The 26489-nt window shown below is 39.7% G+C and overlaps 2 protein-coding genes across 5 annotated transcripts in view; one reads left to right on the forward strand and one right to left on the reverse strand.

The window, feature by feature from the left end:
- Window positions 1–18055, reverse strand: LOC149070967 (calumenin-A-like). Of its 2 annotated transcripts, none has more exons than XM_089248575.1 (4): window positions 17967–18055; window positions 3485–3947; window positions 888–1141; window positions 1–478 (listed from the first exon to the last, which is right to left on the reverse strand). In XM_089248575.1, the coding sequence occupies exons 2-4, from the start codon at window positions 3927–3929 to the stop codon at window positions 173–175; spliced, it is 1005 nt and encodes a 334-aa protein (XP_089104701.1). In that variant the 5' UTR covers window positions 3930–3947; window positions 17967–18055; the 3' UTR covers window positions 1–172. The 2 variants fall into 2 exon arrangements, with proteins under 2 accessions (XP_089104701.1, XP_089104702.1); XM_089248576.1 differs by lacking the exon at window positions 17967–18055 and adding an exon at window positions 10398–10603.
- Window positions 18056–21331: 3276 nt separating this feature from the next.
- Window positions 21332–26489, forward strand: part of Arpc1 (Actin-related protein 2/3 complex, subunit 1A) — a 28277-nt gene continuing 23119 nt past the window's right edge. The window contains exon 1 of one of the 3 annotated variants that reach the window (XM_089248740.1): window positions 21332–21487. The gene's annotated coding sequence lies outside the window, so the exon portion shown is untranslated. Of the gene's footprint in view, window positions 22109–26489 lie in introns of all 3 variants that reach the window. The other 2 variants (XM_089248741.1, XM_089248742.1) reach the window with 2 other exon arrangements.

The following is a 26489-nucleotide window of genomic DNA, read 5'->3' on the forward strand; positions in this document are numbered from 1 at the left end:
TTTTTAAATAAGAGCTCTTTATTTACACGAAACACTTAACACACATCTTTCTGATCAACACATAAAATCACTGGATGAACACACGCTCCTTTCTCCCTTATTTATATATAATACTTTTTATACAAAAAAGTATTCTCGTTCTATACACGATGGTCTGTCTTCAGGTGGATTTTTAAAACTCGTCGTGCCGGGACGATTCCGTGGGGTCTTCCTGTACCCAGTATTCGGGAGGCAACAGCGTCAGGAAATACTCGTGAAAGTTGGCGATGTCGTCCCTGCTGAGTGTGCTGTCCTGGTCGGCATCCGCGATCGAGATCAGTCTCCAGGCCTCAGCCTCGCTCCTGTCGTAGGACGGAACGACCCACTCACGCATCTCCGACTCGCTCAGGCTGCCGTCCTTGTCTTTGTCCAGGTAGCTCTTGAAGTGGTCCTGTTGAGCGGCCGCCCAATTAGGATCGTCCTTTTCCGGGCCAGATACCTATAAAACAAAAATTGTAGTGCTGAAGGTAACTTTTTGACAAAGGACACAGATTCAACGTTCAAAAAAAGTGATCGATGAATGACGTCAATCTGAAGATGTTAAAAACCCTTCTTATGAATAGCGGAGAGTGACATCTGGCTGATGCGAAGATGAATTCCGGAAAGATTCAACTGCCTTTACCTACGCCCTCTTTCATGCCGGGTGAGCACGCTACAAAAAGCAACAAGCCTTCCTCCTAGGAGCTTGCGTGCGCTGAACGGGCCAATACATAGACAGCCCGACCTAATCGGGATGCAAGAGGGCGTAGGTCCGATTAATAAATTAATGCACGTAAAGGCAGTTGAAGCCTCTTTCCTGAATTCATCTTCGCATCAACCATTGTTAAAAAATTCGAAAGTCGTCTAACCTTCTGCAAGTGGGTCATGTACTCTTCCATGGACACTTCGCCGTTCTTGTCCAAATCCATGTCTTCCATGGCCTCGAGGACGACTACTCCGGCAGACTTCTGGGATTCCTCAGGGTGGATGTAATCCCTGAGCTCTTCCTTGGAGAGGTTTCCATCTCCGTCAGCATCGGCGTTTTTCCATCTTCTCTCGGCCCTCTGAATCATGCTCTTGATCTCTTTTATCTCGTCAGTCTCAGGCGCGTCGTCAGACAGGGCTGCAATTAAACGGCACAAATTTTATTATTACATCTATCAATCAATGTAAATTATGTGTAATGTGGTAATTTGTTCTCTTTCACTGATAAGTGAAATCTTTTGAGGGAAGGTGCATAGTGTTTACTGCGCGATTGCTTTTTTTCACGGTCTTTCGAATTGGATCGCATGTTGGTCAATCGACCCGTTTTTCAAACACGACTTTAAAAAATATTTAATTCGATTGAAAACCAAATTCAACAAATTTCGTGCCAATCGCGTTATTTGCTTTCTCAAAAAATGAGAAATAAGTAGCAATAAGTATTAATTTAATTGCAGTGTAAACATGGACAAAAAAGAACAGATTGCAGTTTGTGTTTTAAGATTAAAATACTACGCCAAAAATTCTGAAATTTTGTAAGAATATTTATACGACATGTGTGTGTTAGTAAAATGAACTTCAGTATTTGGTCATTCGTTAGAATTTTGTGAAGTTTTAAATTGTGAAAAAAATGTATAAGTTTCAAAAATCTGAGAATTCAAAATATTTAAAAAAATGCCTCCCACCTGCGTTAATTTTTTTTATTATTTATATATATCCTGGATGAACCCGTAAAAAACAAGCCGCATAAAAATTTGTAAAGTGTATTTGTAACACACTATAGATGGAAAAAAACTGGCTTTTGCTTTCTCCATTATCTTCAAAAATACCAAGTAATACGTTTGGTGCACGTTCGGAGAATTTGGCAGGATTATAAAGAAACGTAATAAATTTTTGAAGCGTAATAACTCCTTAATTATTGGTCAAAATCAAAAACTGAAAACACTTTTCCTTATTTGTTTTCACAAGAAATCGTAATTACTGAGCAGTCGATAGTTACCAGAAACCACCCTGTACGAGGTATAATATCAGCTGCGAATGAACTGTAGGCAGACATCTTTAGCTTCGAATGGAGCAGACGCAGATTTTTTGCCTCTGCTCCAAATTGAGTGGAGGCAGACATCGGGTACGTTAATCATCCCGTATTTTACGGGACAGATAAATTTTCCTCGTTTTTGGCTCTTTGGAGAGGCGATTGCACCATCGCCGCACACCCCCCCCCCCCCCTTCCCCTCCCCGGATCCGCGCATGGGTAAGTTTTCCCAGGGTCCAAACCTATGAGGAACAGGCCCCGATTGCTAGCGACATCCACACACATTGAACCAAACTGTACCTGGTTTATTGTTCACAGCGGATTCAAATTGAAATCTCAAAGCAGTCATTGAAGATTCCGGGATCTTAATACAGGATTATCAGAAAAAAAACCACCAAATGTGGAGCAGCATAGCATCGATAGTCTTAGTCACAGGCAATTGAGTTTGCGTTTTCATATCTTGTTTTTCTCGCTTTAATGCAGGGGGATTATACGTGTATTTGTAACTTGAAGTGTTGATAATCTCATTTGCGAAATGATCGGTATGAATGCAGTTACAACGTAGTGCGTGGTTCCTAACCAACAAAACCTGCAGGCGTATTCACTTGAGATAGGGAGTTTCGTTATATATATATAGGGTGCATAGGAAAGTCCTTGCCGCAAATTACTGGAAAACAGTTGATATTAGAGTTACACTTTTATTTGGATATTTTTTCTAATTGAAGTGTAGACTTCAGATACGTCATTCATATTGCAAGGCACTGTACAGTTATTGAAATATTTAAAATAAAAATCGACTTTATAGTGACATGTGCTCAAAAACCAAATTAGAAAGTTGTACTCCTGCGGTGCCGTCTTAACTCATGGGCTCACCCGGGGGCCTCATAAAAGTTAGAAGAAATTGAATTTTTCGAGAATTTGCCAGGTAGGGCTCCTAGAAACCACTTGGCCCTGGGGCCTACGATGCTCTTAAGACAGCCCTTATCTCCTGAACCAAAAAAATAATGTTTCTAATAATCCTTCAAGTGGTTTTTGAGATTTTCCTGATCCGCATTATAACTCCCACATTGGAAATAAAAGCTTAATTTAAAAAAATCAGATATTTCGGGGTGACCGAAATAAAGCAAACCAAGTTTGACGAGATATCTCGGGATTGCCACTGTAAGGATTAAGGAAAGGGACCTAAGGTGTCCTCAAAAAATAATGAAAAAAAAAAATAGCGGTGGAAGTTTTTTTCTTCTCGGCTCCCGAAAAACAGAACACTTGAAACATTGTGTGTGTGTGTGTGTCAAAAAGTTTCATCCTAGTACCTACACACACCCCATATTTTGCCTAATGTTTTTGGGCCAGCTATCGTAGCCCAAAAACAGTCGGGGTTACTTGGGCCGAAGTAGCCTAAAGTTTGTGCATTAGACAATCTCTCACAAGTCGTGTCGCTTACGGGAAGCTTACCTTCGTCGGGATAAGTCATGTTCTTGTACCTCTCCCACGTGATGACGTCTTTCTTCTCCGGGTAGTAGGCCTTCCAGGACAGCGAGTCTGCCTCTTCGGCCTCGGGATAGTAATACGCCCACTGCCTCTCTATGTTGTCCTGGATGACCTTCTCCTGCAGGACCTTCAACCAATCCTGTAGTTCCTGGGCCGTCACGGAAGCGTCCTTATCCTTGTCGACGTAGTCGTCGATGACCTTGAGGAGCAATCCTTTGACCTCGTCGGGCTCCAGCTGCCTATACTCTTCAGACGAGCCTCCTTCAATGCTAGCGCTGCTACTGTCTGCAGCGTCACCGGTGTCTCCCATCACTGGTTTCGGTTTGATCGGCTCGGTCGTGTTTGGAGGCTTCACATCCGCTGTTGCCAGAGCACACAGGAACGCAACGAAGATCAAGACCTTCATCATCGTTTGTAGCACTCTGTCCTGCAACACAGACAATTGCAATTAGCAGGAAGACGTTTTCTATCTACCAAAAAATCGACATTATTTCTGTTCAACATATATTATCCACACATTACCATAAAATAGATATCTCCCCCTCCCAAACAAAATGGACACAAGCAATTATGTGGACATAAGGAATTATTACGTCAGGCTTGAAAATTTGGAGCCTATCTGAAATGACTATCCTATGTTTATTTACAGACCATCGAAAAGGTGGGGGTGCCAACCCAGTGGGTCTTAATTGGAGGCCAAATGCCCCCCCCCCCCAATAATGATTCTGGGATATTCAAAGAGGGGGTCCACGGGTGAAAATCAAGTGAAGGGGGAGTTATGGTAGGTGGTGGAGCGCGGTGAAAAAATTATGGCTGTGGCTGATGGCTAAGATAACAAACACAGCCCCCCCCCCCCACTAAAGCATGGGCCCCCATCAGGAGCCACCCTGTTATAAGGCCCTATATAGGATCCAGTGCTATGATTATCGAGTACGTAAATATATAAGCAGCTTCTTCCAGCTAAGTATACCCGCTCCAAGAGCATCACTTTGCTGGCACCGAATAGAATCTGGAGAAGAGGGGGGGGGGAAGTTCAGCAAACACTAACCAGCGGGTTCGGAGACCAACCCGTATTAAAAAAACCATTTTAAATTCACTGAAATAAAATAAATTCAATAAGTAGAAAGTATCTCCTGGATGGGAGGGGTAGGACAGTGGCACCACGGGCAAAAACATGGTAAGAAATACTGTACCATCCAGTGGAGTATTTATGGCGGCCTAGAAGAGCGATAGCCCGTGGCGGCAATTTCAGAGGGGTGGCAAATTTGAGGAATGATTTGCCAAAAAAATAATGAAATGGGAGAAGGGCCGCAAAATTTCTATAACCGTATATAAATCCGCCTCTGCCGAGACAGCGTGAGCAAGCGTATGAATAAACAAAGGAGTTATCGATGTGGTACCTGCATTGTGTCCCTGCAGAGCGAGGGACCAGGTCAGTAACCTAGAGCGCGTGCAAGCACGTGAATGACCAAAAAAAATGACAGCATGTGTGAACGTGTCAGAGTGACCAAAATAGTGTTCAAGCATGTGAATGATTAAAAGCGTGACAGTGAGTATGGGATTGACTTAGAGACGCAGGTATACTTGCAGGGGAGGAGTCCTAGCGGGCTTTAGCACAAGGTGGTGTATTCGAGGAAAGAAAGCCGTTAGGTTCAGTCATGAACGGTGGGACTAAAGTGATATTTGAATTGCTTGTCGGCGAATTTTCCACACTGATACTGTCGAGAGTATAAATTAATTTCCACATCCATATATGACATGTAGCCCTCAAGGGTTGTTTTTAATGGTGTATTTGGGTCCTAGAGTCTTGGAATCCCTCAATGGATCTTGACCTCTCTCTCTCTCTCTCTCTCTCTCTCTCTCTCTCTCTCTCTGTCCACGTGGCAAAATATAGTCACCGCGATCTTTCGTACCACACTCGGCAAACTCCAGCGCATTTCACGATTCTGTAAATTATGATCTAAATAAATTTAAAAAAAAACCTCATTGACACGCTAGATCAGTTCTTTTGATACTCAGTATTAATCCCGCAAATAAACGAAAGCTTTCCTGTTGGAAATAGCGGCCATCTTTCTTACTTTTGACCCGAATACAAGCAATTATAAGATTACCTCAACGCATATAAATCGTTCGAAGAACCAGAACAACCGAAAAAGAAAAAACTCATCGTCGGGGTTGGACTTGACCTTCCATTCGGAGGAGATATGATTGGTGGTGATGTCCCAAATTTTAAAAAAAGATTTAGAGGACAAAATTGTGCCAGTGTAACAAACATAAGAAAAACATCTTTTTCCTACGAAATGGAAAAAAAAGAAATAGATGGCGTACGTATCAACTTCCCGTCTGGGTTATTCAAGCGACGCAACACGATTATGCGGTTATAAAATAGAATAAAACAAAAAAGGAGAGAGAAATGCCCATCCGCCGCCAGGTTAAGTAGTTTCTTTTCTTTGCGATGAGGTCGCTCCATAATCACAGAAGACATAATATGCAAATTCGAGCCACCACCGCTGCCGAAAAAAAAAGAAAAACACAAATGGAAACGATAAAGTGCTAAACCAGGTCAATGAACGTGACAAGTCCAGTTCAACGGCACACAACGTGGTCGGTTGTGTAAGAAAACGTTGGTTGCTATTTGTGGTTTCGTTTCAGATCCTGGTCGACCCACACTTATGTGACTCACCGAGAGAAAACGCCATAATTCTAGACTGGCTTCCAAAAGTTGAGCACGCGACAGCTCCCTCAACATAACGACACCACTCTAAATTTGCCCCTACGGATTGGACGATTAGTAGAACACAAAAAGGTAGCACTCGGGCGTAGTCTTTTAATTTGGAGTCTTCGGCGAACAATACTGGCGGATACTGTCTTACCAATTCAATTCGCCGACAATAGCCCCGGGAAATCGAAATTACTGTCTTACCAAGTAATGCTGCCACCACGGATATTACAATTGTGGCGGTTAGAAAAATCTCGTGTGGTACCCATTTCTGGCACTCCCTCCTAGAGTGGCGCCCCGTGTGGCCTCACGGGCCAAGAGCGACCCTGTGGCGGTCGCTCGTCCATTCCGCTTGACTACTATAGCAATTTATCGATTATAGGAACAATTCTAAATCAGTCATACAGTTTTCCAGATACCCACGTTGAAAACAGTCGCCACAAAGAGCAACAGGCACACAACGATACAATTATTCAATCATTACACTGCACATATAGTTAGAAAAATTGATGCCAGATGGAAGCACTACACACAAGCATTACACACAACTTTACGTCAAATTCGCTACACATACACATTCCAACACGTGCCAATTCATTAGAAGTTCCGCAGAGGAATCCGCGAGGTTCAGTAGTTATCCGGATACCAGTGTTCGGTCGACCAGGGGTTATCATTTCCCCTTCCCTCTGATGATCGGTTTTTATTGCTATAGTTTGCTATAGTAGCAGAGCAGAATAGACAACAAACCTCCACAGGAGTGACTCTTGGGCCATGCGGCAACACGGGTTGCGCTCTAGGAGGGAGCGCCAGAAATAGGCGAGATTTTTTTCTCGAGCCGTACCTGGACCTCCACAATTATTACTCGCATCCGTGGTTGCAACATCAGTCTTGGTAAAACAATATCTGACTTTATAAAGGCTCCACATGAAAAGATTGTTAACCCGAGTACCACCTGTTTATGTTCTACTAATCGCCCAATCCATAAGGGCAAGATAAAAATGGTGTTAGAGGCCATTCAAGTATTACGCAAGCAGATTTTCAGCCATTTTTGACCCCTCCCCCCCCCCCCCCCACGTCAGCAGCTTAGAATATTTCATATCTTCAAAAAGGGGTGGTTGATGACGTAAACAACCTTTAAACCCCCCCTTCCCATCAAAAGTCAACAAATCCGAAACGCCCCCCCCCCGATGCTGACCTAATACTTGAATGACCTTATATTGTGTGAGCCGTCGCGTTCTTAACTTTCGGTAGTCAGTGTATTTGCAACATAAAACAGCTACATGACCATTTTTTCGATAGTGGTTTTCAACCTGGAGCCACATGGCGTCCTTGTGATAATATTCTTGGGGGGGGGGGGGAGTAAAAGTGAAAAATCAAGTTAAAGGGAACCATGACAGGTGGTTGAAGGAGCCACAGAGCAGTGAATTAAAAACAAGTGAAGAAATAAAGCTTTGAAGTGAAATATAAATTCAGCACAACTGCCCATTGAACCAGTGCTCTCCGAAAAAATTGCCTTTTTTTTCACTCCTTTCCATAACTAAGGGTAGCTTGAAAAAAAAAAAAATCATGAAATAACCATTAACCACTTTACGATCAAGGACGTAATATTTCGTCCAAATGATAGTAGAACAAATTCAACAAGTTCACTGTTTTCTTTCCCCCTCATGATTGCGAAGCTTTGTTATAACCGCTCATATAAGAGTGGAAGAGAACAGGTGAAAAGAGACATCTACTTCGTACCTACTCTATTCAACTTAGTTTTCTTTTCTTTTTTATTCCTTCCTTTTGTTTCCTTTTTCTAACGTGCGATTAGGACAAAGTTGCCATATTTATCACCGATTCGTCAAATAGAGATACGAATTTCTTGCCAATAGCTTATAAGCGAACGGGTTAAAAACAATCTAAAAATATGGAGTATTTTCATTCTTCAATGAAATTTGGAGTAAAATTGAATTTTGATGCATATTGGCGAGCACTGCATAGGACCATCCGCGGCCATGACTACTATTTAACCTACATGAACCTCATACATATTACTCTAGAATTTCTAACGAATCGGTACATGGTGGCATGTCTGCCCCCGAGTATGTGTGGCACCTAATAGTTATATTGTCAGAGTTGTGCTTGTTCCGTGTTTTTGCTAGTGTGCCACCTGTTCATTCCATATTTGCAACGAAAACGGTAGATGCTTCAATTTATGGTTATGTAAAACCGCGCTGAAGGTTTTAATGGTAGAGGCTGGTGGGGAGGCTCGCTTTGGGTTGAAGCTAATAAATTTTAGGGGAGGACTTGTGGAAGAGATGGTACCAACAATTTAAAGCGGATGCCCAACATCTGGACAAACAAATCATACCCCCCGCAAGCTGGTGTGTTGACCGCTCAGCCATAGGAGATATTAGGTGGGTAGCAGACGGGGATCCACATGATCCTTGTCATGAGCCGAATAATTGGTCCGTCTCACAAAATACGGGACTATCAAACGAAACAAAACAAAACAATGAGTCGCCCCCTCCTGACATCTCTCCCTGGATTCCCACCTGGTTGGGGAGGGGGATCCTGTATCCGATTTTGTACTCAGTTATCGAAGTGGTTCTTTTCCAGTTGAGTTCGTTTCAAATGCCTGCTGGAATTCTTTCTGGATTTAGTATCATGTAATCAGAAATTGATACGTGGTTCATGCGATTGAATTTAGACGTAATACAATTATCATGTTCAAGGTCTGTCTGCTCTCTGCGGAAAGACTCAAATGAGACCGGTGCATTCGCGCCTCGAAGTCGGAAAACTGCAGAAAACTGAAACCGGGTGACTCAAGTCCTCTCCAAAAGACCTCCCCACCACCTATATGAGGAGATCCGATACTATGATTTTTTTAGCGCAAGTAAAAATAAAAGTTTCCACTAAGTACAGGGTCCCAGAACATCACTTTTTCCGGGAACCCATGATGTGACTGCCCAGTATAGAACTTCAACAGGAAGCTTTCATTCGATTCTAGCTCAGGCGTCCGAGATGAACAAAAATTTCATTCAAAAAGGTCTTTCGTAAATTTACTTAAAAATCAATTTAATAAGTAAAAAGGCCCTCTCTTTCCCCTGCATGAAAGTGGAGGTGGTTCCTGGATAAAGGCCTCACTAAATAAAAAGATGTGGTCCAAAGGGGAACCCATGTGTGAGAAAGGTTTGAAAAAAACGAACTAATATCCAGATAGATACAGAAATTGAAACATTAATTTCAAGCGAAAGAAAAGAATTTCGTCCAGATTCCATTTTTACTATCACGTTATTGTCACAGTGTCCCCTGAACAGAATCCGTGAGAACAATTCATTGGCGATGGTGACCAGTGTCCAATTTATTTTGAAATTTACTGGGAGGAATGGGAATCCATGGAGTACAATTTATTAGCTCAAGGGATGGGGATCAGTGAAGTACAATTTATTTGCTCACGGGATGGGTGATCAGTGAAGTACAATTTATTTGCTCACGGGATGGGTGATCAGTGAAGTACAATTTATTTGCTCACGGGATGGGTGATCAGTGGAGTACAATTTATTGGTAGTTGGGCCCAGGGGATGAAAATCCACAGAGTTTATTTTGACCATTTATTGGCCTAGGGGATGAGAATCAGTGCCGTCTTAAGGAATGGGCCCACCCGGGCACTGCTCGGGGGCCTCAAGAGAAAAAGGGCCTCACAAAAATGAGATCTGGTTGAAATTTTCGAGAATTTGCCGGCGTCAAAAATCCCTTGGCCCGAGACCCATGATGCTCTTAAGACGGCCCTGATGAGAATCCGCAGAGTTCATTTTGACAATTTATATTGGCACAAGGGAACATGAAAGAATCCATTACAATAGGGTTTTAACCTAAAAAAAAAAGCTATTTTTCCCCCCACAGTGCTTCAGCAGTTTCATATATCTTCACGGCTACTTTTAATCACCTACTATGGCTGTTATCACCTAGACGCTGCAATTACACTTGATTTTCCACTCTTTAAATATCCGATGGCGAAAACCACTGGAGGAGAAACTCCATAAACTCCACCCAGCCTCAAACTAGAACACTATTAACAACACAAAAATATCGCGTATCGGATAAAATTATTGAAATATCCATGAATTATCATCACTGAAAAAAATTGTAGGTAATAATAATAATGATCCTTACTGTCAACTGCGATCGTACGGTGCGTGTCTCCACCACTTCCACAAAGTCTTGATTCCGCAAAACAGCGTTATGTCCGCGCAACCAAGTTTTATTATGAAGGAAGCGAACGAGTTCCCTAAGGTAAAAGACGAGGAGGCAAAAGAAAAATGACGAGGATTCACCTTCGAGGCTCTCGTTCGTATGCTGTCGAATGGGAGGCAATGATGGAAACCGTTTTATTACGGCGTCACAATCGGGGGCTTCCTTTCTTTGCGTTTTTTTTAATAAATTTCATTGGTGGATTGACATAACTGTGCCGAATCTCACTCGCTGTTGTGTTGAATGGGCAGAAAAAAGTAGAACATGCTCAGAAAAACGAGGAAAGAATAACAATAATTTATATATATATAAAAGAGAAAAAACAAGTGAAGCTGAAAATCAGACTATTGCTCGGCGATCGTTCAACTCGCGGGTTCGAACCCGAGAAAAAGACATATTTTCTCTCGATATAATGAGTTTTTTTCCACCGATTAACTGAAGCGAGAGTTTCTGAGTTGTAAACACGCCATTTCATCAATGGTCTGTCTCTATCTAATCGTGCTAATTTGTTGTACGCACAACATTTTGTGATCATTAGTTTCGTGTTTTTTTAAGTACTTTTAACAGTAAGGTACATGTCCTGATTAGAGATTTAAAAAGAAAAAAAAAAAGTGGTCTCTTAATCTCACGCCGTGTCATCTCTTTGCTTGCTGAAATGGATGGGATAATTAGTTTGATTTGTGATCAGAGGGCACCGAAATATATGGTGTTAGTGTTTGTATGGATAATATTGTTTAATTTTAGAATTGATTTGAGAAAAATGTGTTATAGAGTAGGTTGTGTTCGGAGACACATCCCGTGAGTGTTTTCAAGTGAGTATATCGATTTCGCATTTTGCACACCACACGAATGTTTCGTTATAACGAAAATTGTCTTCCCACGATCGCAACTTTTTTTATACAGAAATTCGATGTTGGTTTTGTATGAGATTTGCATTACCCAGGGCCGCCCTCACCATACGTGTTTTGGCAATTTCAGAGCATCAAAAATGTTCAGGATGCCCCCAATTTATATACAGGGTGTATAGCTACCAGAACGCACCGTGTTTTACTGGCGATCCTAGAGGCAAACTTCTAATTAGTAAAAGTATCCAACCATATGTAGCACTCGGATACGTCATTCACTTGATGACGTATGCATAATAAAAAAAAAAATTATGCAGACACACCCTGCGCTCAAATTCAATGAGAAAGTTGTTTCCCTGTCTCTCCTGATAATAAGAAATCCACGTTTCTAAGTGCAATATTCACTGGTTCCCCCTCGTGTCAGAACCACGAATATGCAAATTTTTTCTTTTGTTTATCAGCTGGTTGGATCACTTGTTTTGGTATCGAAGTTTTGCCAGAAAATCGAATGTTTAACCCTTATTGAAACGCATGTTACTAAACATTTTAGGAAAATAACACTCATAAAGTAACATGGATATAGTAAACATTCAAACGTTTATTTCCTACGTTTGGAAATTTGCACACACACACTTGGCATGAGAACGATATTTGAATTCAAAAAACGGAGATGTTAGGGGGTAAAACGTGTTTTACCAGCATTTATAGTTTATACTATTTTTTCCCCAACTTTTCTCAGTGAATATTGAACTTGGAAACAAGGTTTTTTTTTTTTTTTTGGCATCAGGAGAAACAGGGCAACAACTTTCTCATTGTCACTTTTGAAGAGGATACCATCTTCAGTTCCGTCCATCGCATTGCTGATGCAACACTTTTTGAAGGATCGGATAATTTCAACGGAAACAGAATTCCACGCCTCATGGCCAATGTCAGGTTTCTTCCAGGCACCACTTTTTGTAGTTTCTTTATCATCGGAACTCATCCATTCGATCCAAATTCCTCAGTCTTTGAGAGGCTCACATCTAAAGGCTGCACAATCGACGTTAGCCTACCTGGTATCAAAGCCAATGATGTTTTCGATTTCTTTGCCTCGGCTTTGACATTATCGGTTCTGCGATGTTTGAACATATCCCATACCAATAATGCCGGTTTCTCAAACACTGCTACAAAAATGACTACTGATTGCGGGGATCGATATTTTTTCATGAAAAACTGACGACCCGAGTATAAGCCAACCCCCCTACTTGAGGAACGAATTTTTCCACAAAAAAACTCTGCTTATACACGAGTAGCCTAAATACGGTATATATTTCGCACGCGAACGAAAAATTCGTCACGTCACAGTGCCAGCTCCTAATTGGCTGTGCTGTTATAACGGAAAAAAAAAATTTTCTATTTTTTTCCTCTAATACTTCACTCCTATATTAAAGCCCCCCACACCACCTCTGATTTAGAGCCAACCCCGATTATTTTTAGAAATGTCTCCCCACAAATTTTTAGTGAACAAATCTGCCACACGTGGGATTAACATCGGGTTCAATTATGACAACATAACGCCAAACTCGTTAGAATTGTACGGGGTAGACGGTATCTTAAGGTTTTAGGGGTCAATTAGATAAAGTAGGTCAAGTTTAAGGGGAGAAGGTTTGAAAAAGATAAGATTGATTTTGTTGACTCCTTATTTATTAAAAATTGAATTTCAAATTTCTAAATTCAATTTTTAATAATTTAAATTAAATTTAATGTGTTGACAAACCTGGTTTCACTTCTATCCAGGGCCGCACCTTGATGCTTGGTAAGACGGGACAAGCACGCATTTTAGCACCCCCTTGCAATGTGACGCAGATCACTTAAGTGGTCTGCGTCACAGTGCAAGGGGGTGCTAAAATCACTTAAGTGGTCTGCGTCCGCAGGCCGCTCAAGTGATCTAGAACTACGCCGTAAGTCATTTAAGGGAGCTTGAACAGCCCCGCAGATCATTTAAATGATCTGGGAATGTGTCATCTACGGCAATGAAATGGGAATGTGTCCGCGCCACTTACGTGATCTGGAACAGCAACACAGGTAGATCACTTGAATGATCTGACTGCGGGTTACTTAAGGGATCTCAGAATGTGCCGCTCAGTTCATTTTTACAAAATTCGGTTTGAGGTCGCGGGCCACATCGTATGACTCCGAGGACCACGTATGAACATGTATGCACGAAAATCGGCGGTGACACCGAGACGGTCTGGTTTCCCTTTTGAACGAATTAAACGGAAGATTACTACTGCTTTTACCCAATATTCGATTATCTTAAAGTTCGATTCCGGACACACAAAGCGACTGCACGCGATTACCAAATACGCTACTTCGCACGAAAACTGGGCTTTTCCTGGTGCGCAGCGCCGTAAGAAGCTTATTGTAATTGCCCCGAACCACGCATGCATATCAAGCGCTTCAAGATAATGATTATCATCATTTTTCTTCAATAGACAAAAAAAAATAATAATAATAAAATAGATTATTAACGTTATTTAGGAAGAAAGTTTGCGTTTTAACCGAATTCGTTAATTTTTCGGGCCAGGAAATTGCACGGGTGAATGAGGCACAGCAACCGCGTGTGTCACCATCATCTAATTCAATGAGCATCACGTTTTTTGGAGGCACCATTTCTACAAATTGAATTTTCATTTTTTTTTCAAATTAAGTTGATGAAACCCTTGCTTTCAAACGGCTCAATATTCATCCATTCAAGAAAACTAAAAATTCTTTCATTAAATCTGAAACTATTTCATTCATTCATTTTCATGGGCATCATTCTATCGGCTTTCATTCATGTTATGGGCATCTTTTTCCTCGGCCACCTTGTTGGGCATTTTGCCTGTCTTGTATTCGTATTCATTCTGAAATGAGTTCTTTTCATTAATCTTTAAAAATTAATCTGTTTTCATTAATAAATCTTTAATTTATTTATTTCATTAATTCTGAATTTCATTCATTCCGAAATTGTTTTTCATTCATTTTGAAATCATTTCTTTTCATAAATCTTTAAATTCTTTCATTCATTCCTTTCATTAATCTTTAAATTCTTTCTTTCATTCTGAATTTGTTTCATTCATTCATTCTGGAATCATTTCATGATTCCATTCTAAAATCATTTCATGATTCCATTCTAAAATCATTTCATGATTCCATTCTAAAATCATTTCATGATTCCATTCTAAAATCATTTCATTCATTCATTCTAAAATCATTTCATTCCTTCATTCTAAAATCATTTCATTCCTTCATTCTAAAATCATTCATTCGTTCATTCTGAAATTATTCCTTTTTATTATTTATATATTATTATCTTTAAATTATTTCTTTCATTAATTCTGAAATTCATTCTCAAATTATTTCTTGCATTCATTCTCAAATTATTTCTTGCATTCATTCTCAAATTATTTCTTTCATTCATTCTCAAATTATTTCTTGCATTCATTCTCAAATAACTTCTTTCATTAATCCTTAAATTATTTCTTTCATTTATTCCGAAACTATTTCTTTCATTAATCCTTAAATTATTTCTTTCATTTATTCCGAAACTATTTCTTTCATTTATTCTAAAACTATTTCTCATTCATTCTAAATTATTTCTTTTATTCTGAAATTATTTCTCCTTCATTCATGTATAGAAATTATTTAATTTATTCTGAAATTATTCACTTCATCTCATCCAGATTATTCTCTTTATTATGGATTATTTCTTTCATTAGTTATTACTTTGATTGATGTGAAATTATCAAATCATTGCAAATGAAATTATTCCTTCCATTAGTTATTTCTTCGACTGATCTGAAATTACCGATTCATTGCATCCGAAATTATTTCTTTCATTGATCTCAAATTACATCTGAAATTATTTCTTTTATTAATTCTGAATTTCATCCGGGCGTGAAATTATTTCCTTTATTTATTTATTACATCTTTCTCTCATCAACACTAAAATTATTTCACTTATTGCACCAGAAACTATTTCCCTTCGTTAATTCCGGATTTTAATTAATTTCTATTCAGGGTGCGGATATTTTTGTGAAGGTGTTTTTCATTATTTTTCTCCGTGCATTAAATTTAGCTGAAAAGGAAACGGTATATTTCTTCAAGAAAAGTTGGGACGGCCCCGGAATCACGTGAAAATACGGGAATGTCTCGAAAAATCCGGTCAATTTAATAATCACTTTATACCAATCGAAAAAGCTCTATATATTCTTTCTCCCTTTTCCTTATGAAATTACGAGCCGAGATTTTTTAATATTAAGTATGTGCTGCCATCTAACAGCACCAAGTAATACTTCTTGCTCCTTTTGTCAGATCCGCGACATTGTCTTTTGATGGTTCATATACAATTTTAGTGGCCCCCATATCCGGGAGTAGGGCCCTTAGGCATGGCCCCCACATCCTGGAGCAGGGCCCTAGGCTGGGATATTTTGCGGGCCCCTTTGTGATGAATTTATAGCGTGAAAAAGCGAAAAAATTATGAAAATTGTCCCGGGCCCCAGACTAGAGCCCTGTCAGCCCCGTGCTTGTGAGGGCCATGGCGCAGATACGGGGGGGGGGGGCCGGAAGGAACGTAATTCAAGTTAAAGGTTTACAAATTTATACTGAACGAGGAAGGGATTGCTCCAACGCCAGGGCCACCAAGCACGCATTTTAACGCCCCCTTCTCAATAGGCGAATTAATCTTAAATGGCGAATTCGTCGCTTTCTCTAGTCCAGCGTCCGGGACACCAGATCCACCTGCTCCACCCCTACTTGCGGCTCTGCTCGCTTATGCTTAAGATCACCATGGGCCCACGGGCGAAATTTTTCTGGGGGGCCCCTTATCTGGCAGAAAAATGATAATAATTAGCATACTTACTCTCGAAATTTTTTTAACTAGATCCTACTATCATGAACCTCCCCCCCACTACCACTTGAGGCTCCGGCCATGCCTAGGTGGGCAACATGCGTTGATATGGAACTGGGCTTCCCTCGTGGCAAATTTTAGAGGCACACCATTCGAGGGAAATTTAATTAGCCTTGTTAATTTTGTCGTACCACAGTCATTGTTTCGACTTCGGTTAACTAATTATACAAAAGGGGCATAACTATACAGGGGACAATTCCGCAAGCTTCCAAATGTTAATCTTCCTTGATCTAGTTATCCGAGTCCCTGATGTTAATTTGCCCCGAGGCTAACTGCCAGGGAGGGCTCGAGAAAAAATTTCTGCCCTCACGAGACCTATTTTTGGTACCCCGACCACTTTTTTGTGGGTTTTTTGCCCTTTTAACTTTCATTTGGCACCCCTAATTGAGCGGCGCCCCGTGCGGCCACACGACCCCAAGAGCTACCCCTGCAGTTCGGATCCAATTGCAAACGGCTGTATAAAGTTGCACAAAGTGGCAACTACATTTATTCAAAAGTCTCAGCCAGTGAAGGAGACCAAGGGGTCCCACCCCCTGAAAATTAATAAAATGCTGCTGTCTGTACATGAAATCACATCGTCAAGTTCACTGTTTGGGTGGTCTCCTCCGACGAAAACACCAGATGTCTCCTGCCCCCCCCCCCAGAAAGAAAATTTCGGCTACGGCCCTATTCTAACCAATGACCCCAGTCACATAGGGCCCTTAGATGCGTGAAGCCCCCCCCCCCCTCTTCAAATCAAACTCGGGTGCCGTACCAAAGCGACATTGAAATTTGACCTGTTTAAAATATTAATGATACCCCGAGAATAGGGCTCAAGCAGGGTTCCACTCTGGGGACGTAGGATCATCCTTACCATTTTTTTCTTTTTCTTTTTTTTGTACCATAAGCTCACTGTTGGAGGGGCTGTGAAAAGTCATGAATGGGGACCCACCAAAGGTCCCAGGCTAAGGCACAGGGCATGTTCTTCCTAAGTTCAGACTCTTTCCAAACACGGCTTTTTGGGTCCCTTTATATACAGCATTCTATGAGTCAGAAACGTTCACAGGGGTGGAGGGGACATATAGGGCATATCCCCCCACTCAAAGACGACTAAGAATTGAAAATATTTGTCAATATTTTTTGTAAAAAATTAAAATATCCAAAGATGTCAGTTTTTGGCATCCGGATGGGCTTTGAAAATTTGTGGAACCCTGAACACATGCTCTGTTTGCATATGGGAGAAACAGTCCGTCTAAGGGACCTGCTGCAAGATACAAGAGACAAACAAGCACAGAAGTGCACCCGTGGGCGATGAGGGAACATGAAGGGAGCAACCCCCTCCCCCTCCCAAAAAAAAACTGACCATAAAGTAAAAAAAAATACTTCAAAGAAAAATATCCATATTCTTCGTATTTTAATTTCAATAGTTTTGGGCCCTGTCATCAAACCGATTTTTTCCCTTGCGTACAACACTATTTTTGATTTAATAACATACCACACACAAAAACTTAAATGTACCAGCTCCATCGTTGAAAACTATAAAGAAAAACCAAAACTCGTTTTTTTTATAGTGTGTGTGCTTTATAGTAGTGTAACCGGTTTACAGCTTACGCTCGTGTTAATAATTATGATAATATTGTTCGCTTAGAAATAATGTCGAATAATTTTCTTCCGTGTTTGTTATTAACAAAAATTATAAAAATCAGAATAAAATGTGTGAAAAATTAATTAACTCACCGCTCTCGAAATGTATGTAACGGTCAAGTCTGGAAGATACCGAATTCGTGTCAGAGAAGATTTTCAGCATGTATTTCGTACGGGGAAGGGAAAAAAACTAAAACCACGTGAGATTCTGGTAAATTTTTCAGCGCCAACGCGATGTCACCCGCTTGCCAATTCTCGCCAACTTTAGTAATTTCATGACCATACGACCCGTAACATTTTCGTATTTTCACGTATTTCTTGCCATCCAGGGGCGTATTTACAGAGGTGCTTAGCGGAATATAACGCAGGGCGGAAGTTCGAAGGTGTGGCAAGTTTGAGGAACAAGTGGCCAAGAAAATTAGTAGGATGGGGTGAAATTGGTACCACCACTCACACACATACATCCGAGATCGAGCCCAGAGAGCGAGGGACCGGGTCAGTGAGCTACCAAAAGAGTGACCGATAGCGTGTGCAAGCATGAGAATAACCAAAAGAGTACGGACGCATATGAGTCACCAAAACAGTGACTTGTATGAGCGGTCGGGTAAATTGGTGGTAAAAGGGCAGCAAAACTATGAATTCGCCTCCGTGGCCATCCCAACTTTTCCCTTTTTTAATATCATGCTGTTTACCGTACTTTAAACTTAAATTTTAGTTCTCTTGACTGAAATCAAGGATTAAAATTATTAACAAACGTTATGATTAAAAATGTAAACATTAATTTCTAGTAATTTCTTCTCTTCACTGGTACATGAAGTTTGATGTTAATGATTTTTTTTCAAGTTAAGACTCAAACGGCCCAAGAAAAGATTTCGACCTAAATTAATAATTAATTTTCTTTTCTTTTTTTAAAGGACATTTTGGCAAAAGAAACACAAATCAATCGAATTATTATTATTTATTTTTTTTAAGTTAGTTTTAGCTCAAGTTTGAAGAGGATAAATTATATACAATCCTATCCACTGCGATTTAGAGTAGTGATTTATTTCCCACTATTTGTTGATTTTTTTTCAATAATGATTGGCAGTTTTGCTTTCTTTTGGCATCACATTTTTTCCCAATTTTCCGTATCCCGGTATCCCAAATATGTGTGTAAGTACTTGTTATGTTCTCGAGGAAATATGGTCAGTTCCGATTTTTCTGTAAAATTTTCCCTTTTTTCAGTATTTTCAATAAAGTTTATTTGAATCTTAATAAAAAAAATGTAGATGAAGGTGATTTTTATTACTTCTTTTTCATTAAAATAATTTATCTTTAAATTTAAATATTGATCTCCGTATTTGTCATCTTTTTTCCGACAATAGAATTTAGGCAAGATATAGAGAGCCCATTACCCTCCCATACGTAATTTTTTATCACTTTTTGCCCTTACGTTTTGGCAACTTTTGGTGATATTCGGTGATGTCCCTTATTTTCCAGCATAAAAGATTCGTCTTTCTTATCTCCAGTACCAATTATCTCCAAAAATAATGGCAAAAGTAAGCAAAGTGGTCAGTGATTGCTAAAATCTCCGAAATCACCGAAAAATCGTAATCGTAGAGAAAGAACAACACTGGAAAATTTTACGAAGTTTTTTTTTTCACGCTCACTGCAAGTTGCAACGGATTAAAAGTAGTATTTCAACGAAAAAAATTGTTTAACAAGAAATAAATACTCGTTTTTGTAGTCGAAGAACAATTAAAAAATATAATTTAAATTTTAGTAGAATTTTTTCCTTGATTTCAATAAGCCATAGAAATTCAAGTAAGACTCGTTGAATTACGAAAAAAACGGAGTATTCCTATATAAAAAAAATCTGATCTGAATCAAAATAAATGACCCAATGTGTATTTCAAACCTGGGCCGTCGTAATGCATGATAGGTTCATGACTAGGGGCGTCAAGTGCATCGGGGCCTCGTCATTATGAGATTTGTTACCACGATTTTCGAGAATGAATATAGAAATAGGTAGGCATGTACTTCCGATGCCGCAACTAGGGGGAGCAGGTGGGTCTGGGACCAGAGGGGGCACTAATTGTAAACTTTGATCTCTCCTTCAGCATGACAAGGGGGTAATTCACATTGAGTACGGCAGTGATTCTCAAGCGCTGGGCTCTGGCATCAGTCAAAATGGGCCGTGAATGATTCACTCTCTCTCTCCCCTCTCTCCGACTCACTTTTTCCCCATTTATTCTCTATTAGTCGTGTGTATGACCACGACCACCTAGATAACCTATATATAACCTATATGTGTAATTTAGGTGGTCTTGGTATGACCGGCCCGATGACTTTGCCCGAATGCATATGATGTGCTTGATATGACTCTAGTCTTGGCTTCCCACATCCTAAGGCTAGACTCCTACCTTTAACGGGCCCCATTTCTCGGGGGGGGGGGGGGGGAATCATGACCAGTTGCGGTCGGTCGAGGCTTCTGGCGCAAAAGAAAATATTGGGGCCCTCAAAATAGAAATAATAGAAACGTAAGTTTAGGTTTTCGGGCCCCTTTAGAAGTCGGGGCCCCGGGCGCGCCCGCCGTTAAATCCGCCTCTGATCATGACCTTTGTTACACATTTACAAATGATAACCTGAATACGTCTATGGTCTGTGAAGTTCCCTGTATTACTTTTCCATTCTCTGTCTGCCGGACAAGTCATTAATCGAAAGCCTGCGTATTACTAGAAATTTTTTGTGCCACCAAAATGATTTTCTACCGGAAATCTTATTCTGACATCGAAATTTTTGTCTGCATCCCATCGCGAAAAATAGTATTAGTGTCTCCAACGAAATCCCTACGTCGTTCTATATCGGAGTGGTCACCTCGAATTTTGAGATTATTTCTGGCAATATAAATCAAGCGCCTTACTCCGTATCTGTCGTCTGCTTTTTCTGGGGCTCCTCTTTGGAAACGCCTTCTTCATCTGTCGTCTGCTTTTTCTGGGGCTCCTCTTCGGAAACGCCTTCTTCATCTGTCGTCTGCTTTTTCTGGGTCAGGACCGTCAGTTCAACTTTTTCCAGGAGGGGGGGGGGCAAAGAACATATACTCAACATAAAATGTGTATATATTTCACATTGTTTGTACAATTTTCTATTGTATTTTTTAAAGCCAACCTCGAAGGCTCCGCCGACGATATTAGCGACGCCCGGTATTTCCCGTTCATAAAATATAGTCAGGTTGTTCATAATGTAAAATATTTTATGGTATGCATTTTATCAAGCCAAAGTTTAAATACAATAATATACTATTTATTTGAAAAAATAATAAATTTTCTATAGACTAATTCAAATGTAATTTATTTTAAAGTGAATTTTGAAAAGTTTTAAAGAGAAATGTTTTCTCTCGTAAATTTCTTTTTCATGTCCGTGCCATCATCATCATTCCACCGCCCCCTTTTTCCGTTTGACGTAAATCATCGGCAGCCAATCCCAGAAGCGGAAACTGTCCCCTCTTCAATCGTCGTGCTGCTGCAGTGATGTCCAGAATTTGACGGAACTATTAACAGGGAAGAAAAAAAAGAAAACAATTATAACTTCAAATAAAAATTTGTGAAATGAAGGAGAAATTTATGAACTGATCGGTAAAGAGCGATTCTGTTTTTTTGTTTTCGGTTATTAATCGAGTCGATTACTTTATGGGCCGATCGCCGCCCGGCGAGAGAGAGAGAGGATGATCGTCCCCTTATTAAGTGTTTATGTGTGTGTCATAGTTATGATATACGCCTTCTCGTCTGTATAGTTATTGAAGTGCTCTCGAGAATTTAGAAAAAAAAATTGTGGAATAATTCGAGAATGAAGCAGTGAACGGACCTCAAGTATCGATGATATTCGCATCCGGTGTCGGTGGTTGACGTTTCCAAGAGCGATTTCCGTTTCTCTCTAGTGTTTTTTTTAGGCCTAGCTGTATTCTCGCGCGTGTTATCTCGCGGGCTGTGTGATAACATTTGCCAGCAGCGGGCGTGGCGAGAGGAAGCTACAGGGGGCATGTTATCATCATTATTTTTGTGATTATTAATTAACGAAGAGAAATATTTCCGTGGATATTCAAAGAAATTTGTGATTTCGAATGAGAGATGGTTGTGTCGAAAAAAAAATGACGTGAGATTGTGTGAATTTCTTTGAGATATCTTTTTAAGGTGGTTTTGATTGATCTAATTATCTGTGTGTAGAGGTGGTGGTGGTGTTGGAAGCTTGAACTGTGTGTGAGTATATGAGTTGGGTTTTCGCTGTTGGCTCAGTCATTAGGATTTTGGGCTAGTTTTTTTACCTCAATTATTTTATTATTGATGACTTTTTTTGTGGTTATGATTGAACATTTCAGACATTTGTCAGGTTGAGAATGTCTGAACAAATCAGACATTTGATAACAGGCTAAAATGTCTTTGCCGCTGTAAATGCTAACATGAAAGCATTGGGCGGACATGGGTTACCGAATGTTGAACCTCTCCATTAGCGGACACCAGGTCACCATAGTGACTATGAAATTGGTATCAACGCCGAAAATTTTCTGTATTTGATTGCTAATCAAATACATCCGATTTTATAATGACGTGTTGGAAGAGCTATAGTATAATCACTTTGGGAAGAAAAATACCAGAAAGCATGATGAGAAGTCAAGCTCTTAGACATCTTTCTTATCAAAGGAATTATGGCAATGGCTATGCCTGTCAAAAAAAAGTGACTGTAAAAAACTAATAATGAAAACAATATTTTTGAACTAAATGAGGGATCAATCTCATTTTAATCAAGATTAGGACATATGAGATCGAAAGTAATTAAGAACCAGGTCTCTCTTTAAATCATGCAACAAGGAGAAAAAAGGGTCAGTCAGGGCAAAAAAAAAAAGCTCTCTGGGTTCAATAAAAACATGATTGTGATTAAAACTGTAATTGCTAGTATTTAAAAAATTGAAATATGAAGTGTACAGCCTGTGAAAACTAATAACATGCTGCGAAAATTTTATATACACGATATTGTAGCAAAACAGAACAAAATCTCTAAAATGCCAACAGGCTCGGTTCAGATGTAGTTCTCTGTGCGAAAGCCTATTGTTATTAGTGACGTTTAAAGGTGACGTCACTTTAGATGATAACCAACAGCAGAAATGGCAATCCAGCTGCTTTCATCATCGTGCCCCACACTTTTTCAAGTCTATCTTTGCCTATGCTGATCAAGAAGAAAATCCCCAATTGGCTAGAAAAGAAATCGCTGAAAAAAATTGCCAATGGAAAAAAGGACTATATACTATAGCTATTTCCTGTGTCTCTTTCCAACATGGAAAGGGGTCATTAATTCTCTGAAAAGTAAAAAGAAAAAACATTATTTAAGACTGTTTTTCTTGAAAGAAAAAGTATTGTTGGCTCTCCTGACAAATTTGTCTGCTGCCTACATCTTTTTTTGATTTGTCAATCCCTGGCAGACAGACGCCTTTTGCAGCTTCAATATATTTTACTACCCATTAATGGACACTCCTCGTTAGCGGGCAATCTTCAGTCCATGAATGTCCCTTATCGAGAGGTTCTGTTGTAAGCGGGCCTTGACAAATCCCGGGCATCAGGTTGTCATTTGCAACTAGAAAATACAGTATTGACACGTAAAATGTTCTATATACAATTATGAAATTAGAGTCTTAAGCTGGGTCTATATTTGTCCCACCCCTGCGATTTTGAGCTCTGCGGAAATAGTTTTTTTTGTTTTTGGGGTGTGGCTAGCACAGAGAAAGTAATTTTAATGATCAATTTGCATTGTCACACCTGAAAAATCACTTTTTGCACAGCTCGAAATTGTGTAGCATGGTTGGTGTGGACCCTGCTTGATGATGAAGCAAAATTTTTTGATTTCACAACATGTCTGTCAATTCTGGAAGAATTATTGTCCCAGAAAAGCCACGAAAATGGTTATTCAGGACTTTTCCTTGACCAAAAAATAAACTCCTGGCTGAAAAATTTGGTTGGTACCTGAATATTTTTTTTTTGGTTGTCAAGCCCTGGTATATTGGATTCAAGAGTGTTCTCTTGGAGGGGAATTATTGAGGTTTACCCGAGTTCCATGTTCTGGTGTCCAATATTTTTTTGGGGATTTTTCTGGGTCACATTGAGTTAAGAGACCATTGAAGATTTGAGTTTTTCAAGCGTTTTGCTCGCTCTAGTACCAAGTATCTAAGAGTGAGGGTAACGAATGAAATGTGGAATGAAAACACCATGGTGTCCTTACTTTCCTAAAAACTTTAGGTACTGTCTTCTCTATTCAAGTCCAGGCAACGCCTTGGAAACTGTCACGTACTCTTTGACAGCTTCTGATGCAAAGTAATCTTTGATTAGTTTCGATAAGTTTTAACTTTTTTTTTTAGTTATGAGCACAGTCTATGGGTATTGTCTACAGCCATAGCTAAGAGCCACTGTGGTGGTCATAGTGACGGACTCGAGTCGTGAGGTTCGAGGTTTGAACTCACTCTTGTCACAGTGGTAGTCGGCTGAAGTTGTTTTCAGTGGTTCCCAACTTCAAGGCACGAATGTGAGCCCGATCTCCCCTTTAAAAAATCTTGCCACAAAGAGCAACCAACCTACAAACAGTACAAATGTAATTCAATCCTAACACATTGCTCACTTCACTTCTGGAATGTAGATGGCAGCACTGAAAAATCAAACACAATACTACATATGCACTCACTGTTAGGTACATACACAGTTACACTTCCAGCACAACTCACTAAGTAGTAAATCGCTGATGATGATAGAGCTGAGTAGTGCTCCGTTTGAAAGAAAGCCATAGCTAAGAATGCTGAAACTTGAATCGGTATAGTACTGATTGAGCGCAACTGAAATGGATGTGTTCATCAATCACTCAAAAGTCACGGAAAACTTACAACATTGTTGGGTGTTAGTAAATTGATATGGTTCCTGTGTGCAAAAAGTTGCGCGTTGATATCGAGTAAAAGTGATGCTTTGATATCGAGTACATTTCTTGTGAATGACTCCATTCGGTGGTGAAGTTCTACTGATCCATGCTGGTTTGGTACCAAATTTTTTGTTCAATTTGGTAAACTTTTAGAATGTCACAAGAGCTCGAATTGCACGAGGACCTTGTTTTTGAACTCTATGAGCGCCACAGTGGTGGTTGGCTAAATTTATTTTTCTGTGCTTCCCAACTTTGAAGCACAACTGTGAATCGATCTCCCCATTGAAAAGTCTTGCCACAGAGTAACAGGCACTATACAAATATTCAATAATATTCCATTTGACAATTGAAATGTAGATGGCAGCAGTAAGAAAATTAGACACTAGATATGCACTTGACTCAGACTGTTAGATTCACACACTTTGTTCCAGTCTCTATCACAAAGCTAGGCTGGATCTTGGCAATTTAAGTCTGGTGGCATAGTTGTGTCCATTTGTATTAGAATGTCAGCAGCAGTCAGCACTCTGTTGAAGCTAGATGCCTGGGCCCAATGTGTTTTCCAGCTGTAGGCTGATTTTACATGAGTTAAATGATTAAGTGTTGACTAAATTTTAAGTAGTCAAGTACTTAAGAATGTATGTTAATGTTCACGTCTGTTTACACATGGATTTAGCTGGTAAATGATTGAGTAGAATGGGTGTGGCTTCGTATTAGCCTATCCAATGATCATTCACTACTTATCATTTACATAAGATTTTAGAGCACTTGATGATGTAAAATTTAATTAACTACTTCAGCCATAGTATAATTCCTTTTTGGCAATGTGTTGCAGTTTTTTTCACTGTTGAGAAAAACATTGGAAGGCATGATGAGAAGTTGCCAAGAGGGAAATAAGAGTCATGCTTCCAAATGTCTTTCTTGCCAAAGAAAAGAATCTCCAACCCATCACTAAAATGGGGATAATACTATGGTCATCAAAACGAAAAATAAGGTAAAAACTAACAACAAACAAAATAATCTTGTACGTATGAAATAAGGGATTAAGATTAAAAATACAACATCCTTAAACCAGATACGGGCTTAAAAATAATAAAAACCCTGACTCTCTTCTGAATAATGCAATGGTAGGGAAGCTCCGTGGGTTCAATAGAAATGTGACGGAATTAAAACTGCAAAAATTAATTGAAATAAAAATATGAGAACAAGTCCAAAATAAAATATTCCCACAAAAAAAATAATGTATGATACACCATATACAACATAAACAAAAAAGCCTGGAAATACTAATGAAGTTGATCAATTCAAATGCTGCAGTGTATTCAAAAGTGATGTCTCCTTCAGGCAATAACTAACACTAAAAAAAAGATAGACTGCCTAGAAGCCTAAGGAAATAATAGCAAACGGGTAAAAAACTCACACAGAAGAAAAGCGCCAACAGGCTGGAGAGAAAATCTCGAAGGAAATGTTGAAAAATAAACGTATTATACCAGGACTTTGTGTGTGACAAATAGAAAGAACATTTAGACGGCCAAATTTCTTAGGTTTTGCTCAAGAAAAACGGTCCTAAATAATGCTTTATTTTAGGGTGGATTCCTATCTACAGACACTGACCGTTTCGTGTCATATACTGCAAACATTCTTTAATGTGGAACCAATGAACATATTAATATCTATCATGTCAAGGCT

Source organism: Pholcus phalangioides, unplaced genomic scaffold (genome assembly GCF_987345545.1).
Source record: "Pholcus phalangioides strain wild (caught in Gottingen) unplaced genomic scaffold, Ppha-v1.0 ptg000020l_1, whole genome shotgun sequence".
Taxonomy (NCBI): domain Eukaryota; kingdom Metazoa; phylum Arthropoda; class Arachnida; order Araneae; family Pholcidae; genus Pholcus; species Pholcus phalangioides.

Coding starts and splice junctions, on each gene's coding strand:
- LOC149070967 (XM_089248575.1), bottom strand. CDS start 3,929: ATGATGAAGGTCTTGATCTTCGTTGCGTTCCTGTGTGCTCTGGCAACA. Junction 1,142..3,484: donor CATGACTTATCCCGACGAAG/GTAAGCTTCCCG, acceptor GTTTAATTGCAG/CCCTGTCTGACGACGCGCCT. Junction 479..887: donor ACATGACCCACTTGCAGAAG/GTTAGACGACTT, acceptor TTTGTTTTATAG/GTATCTGGCCCGGAAAAGGA.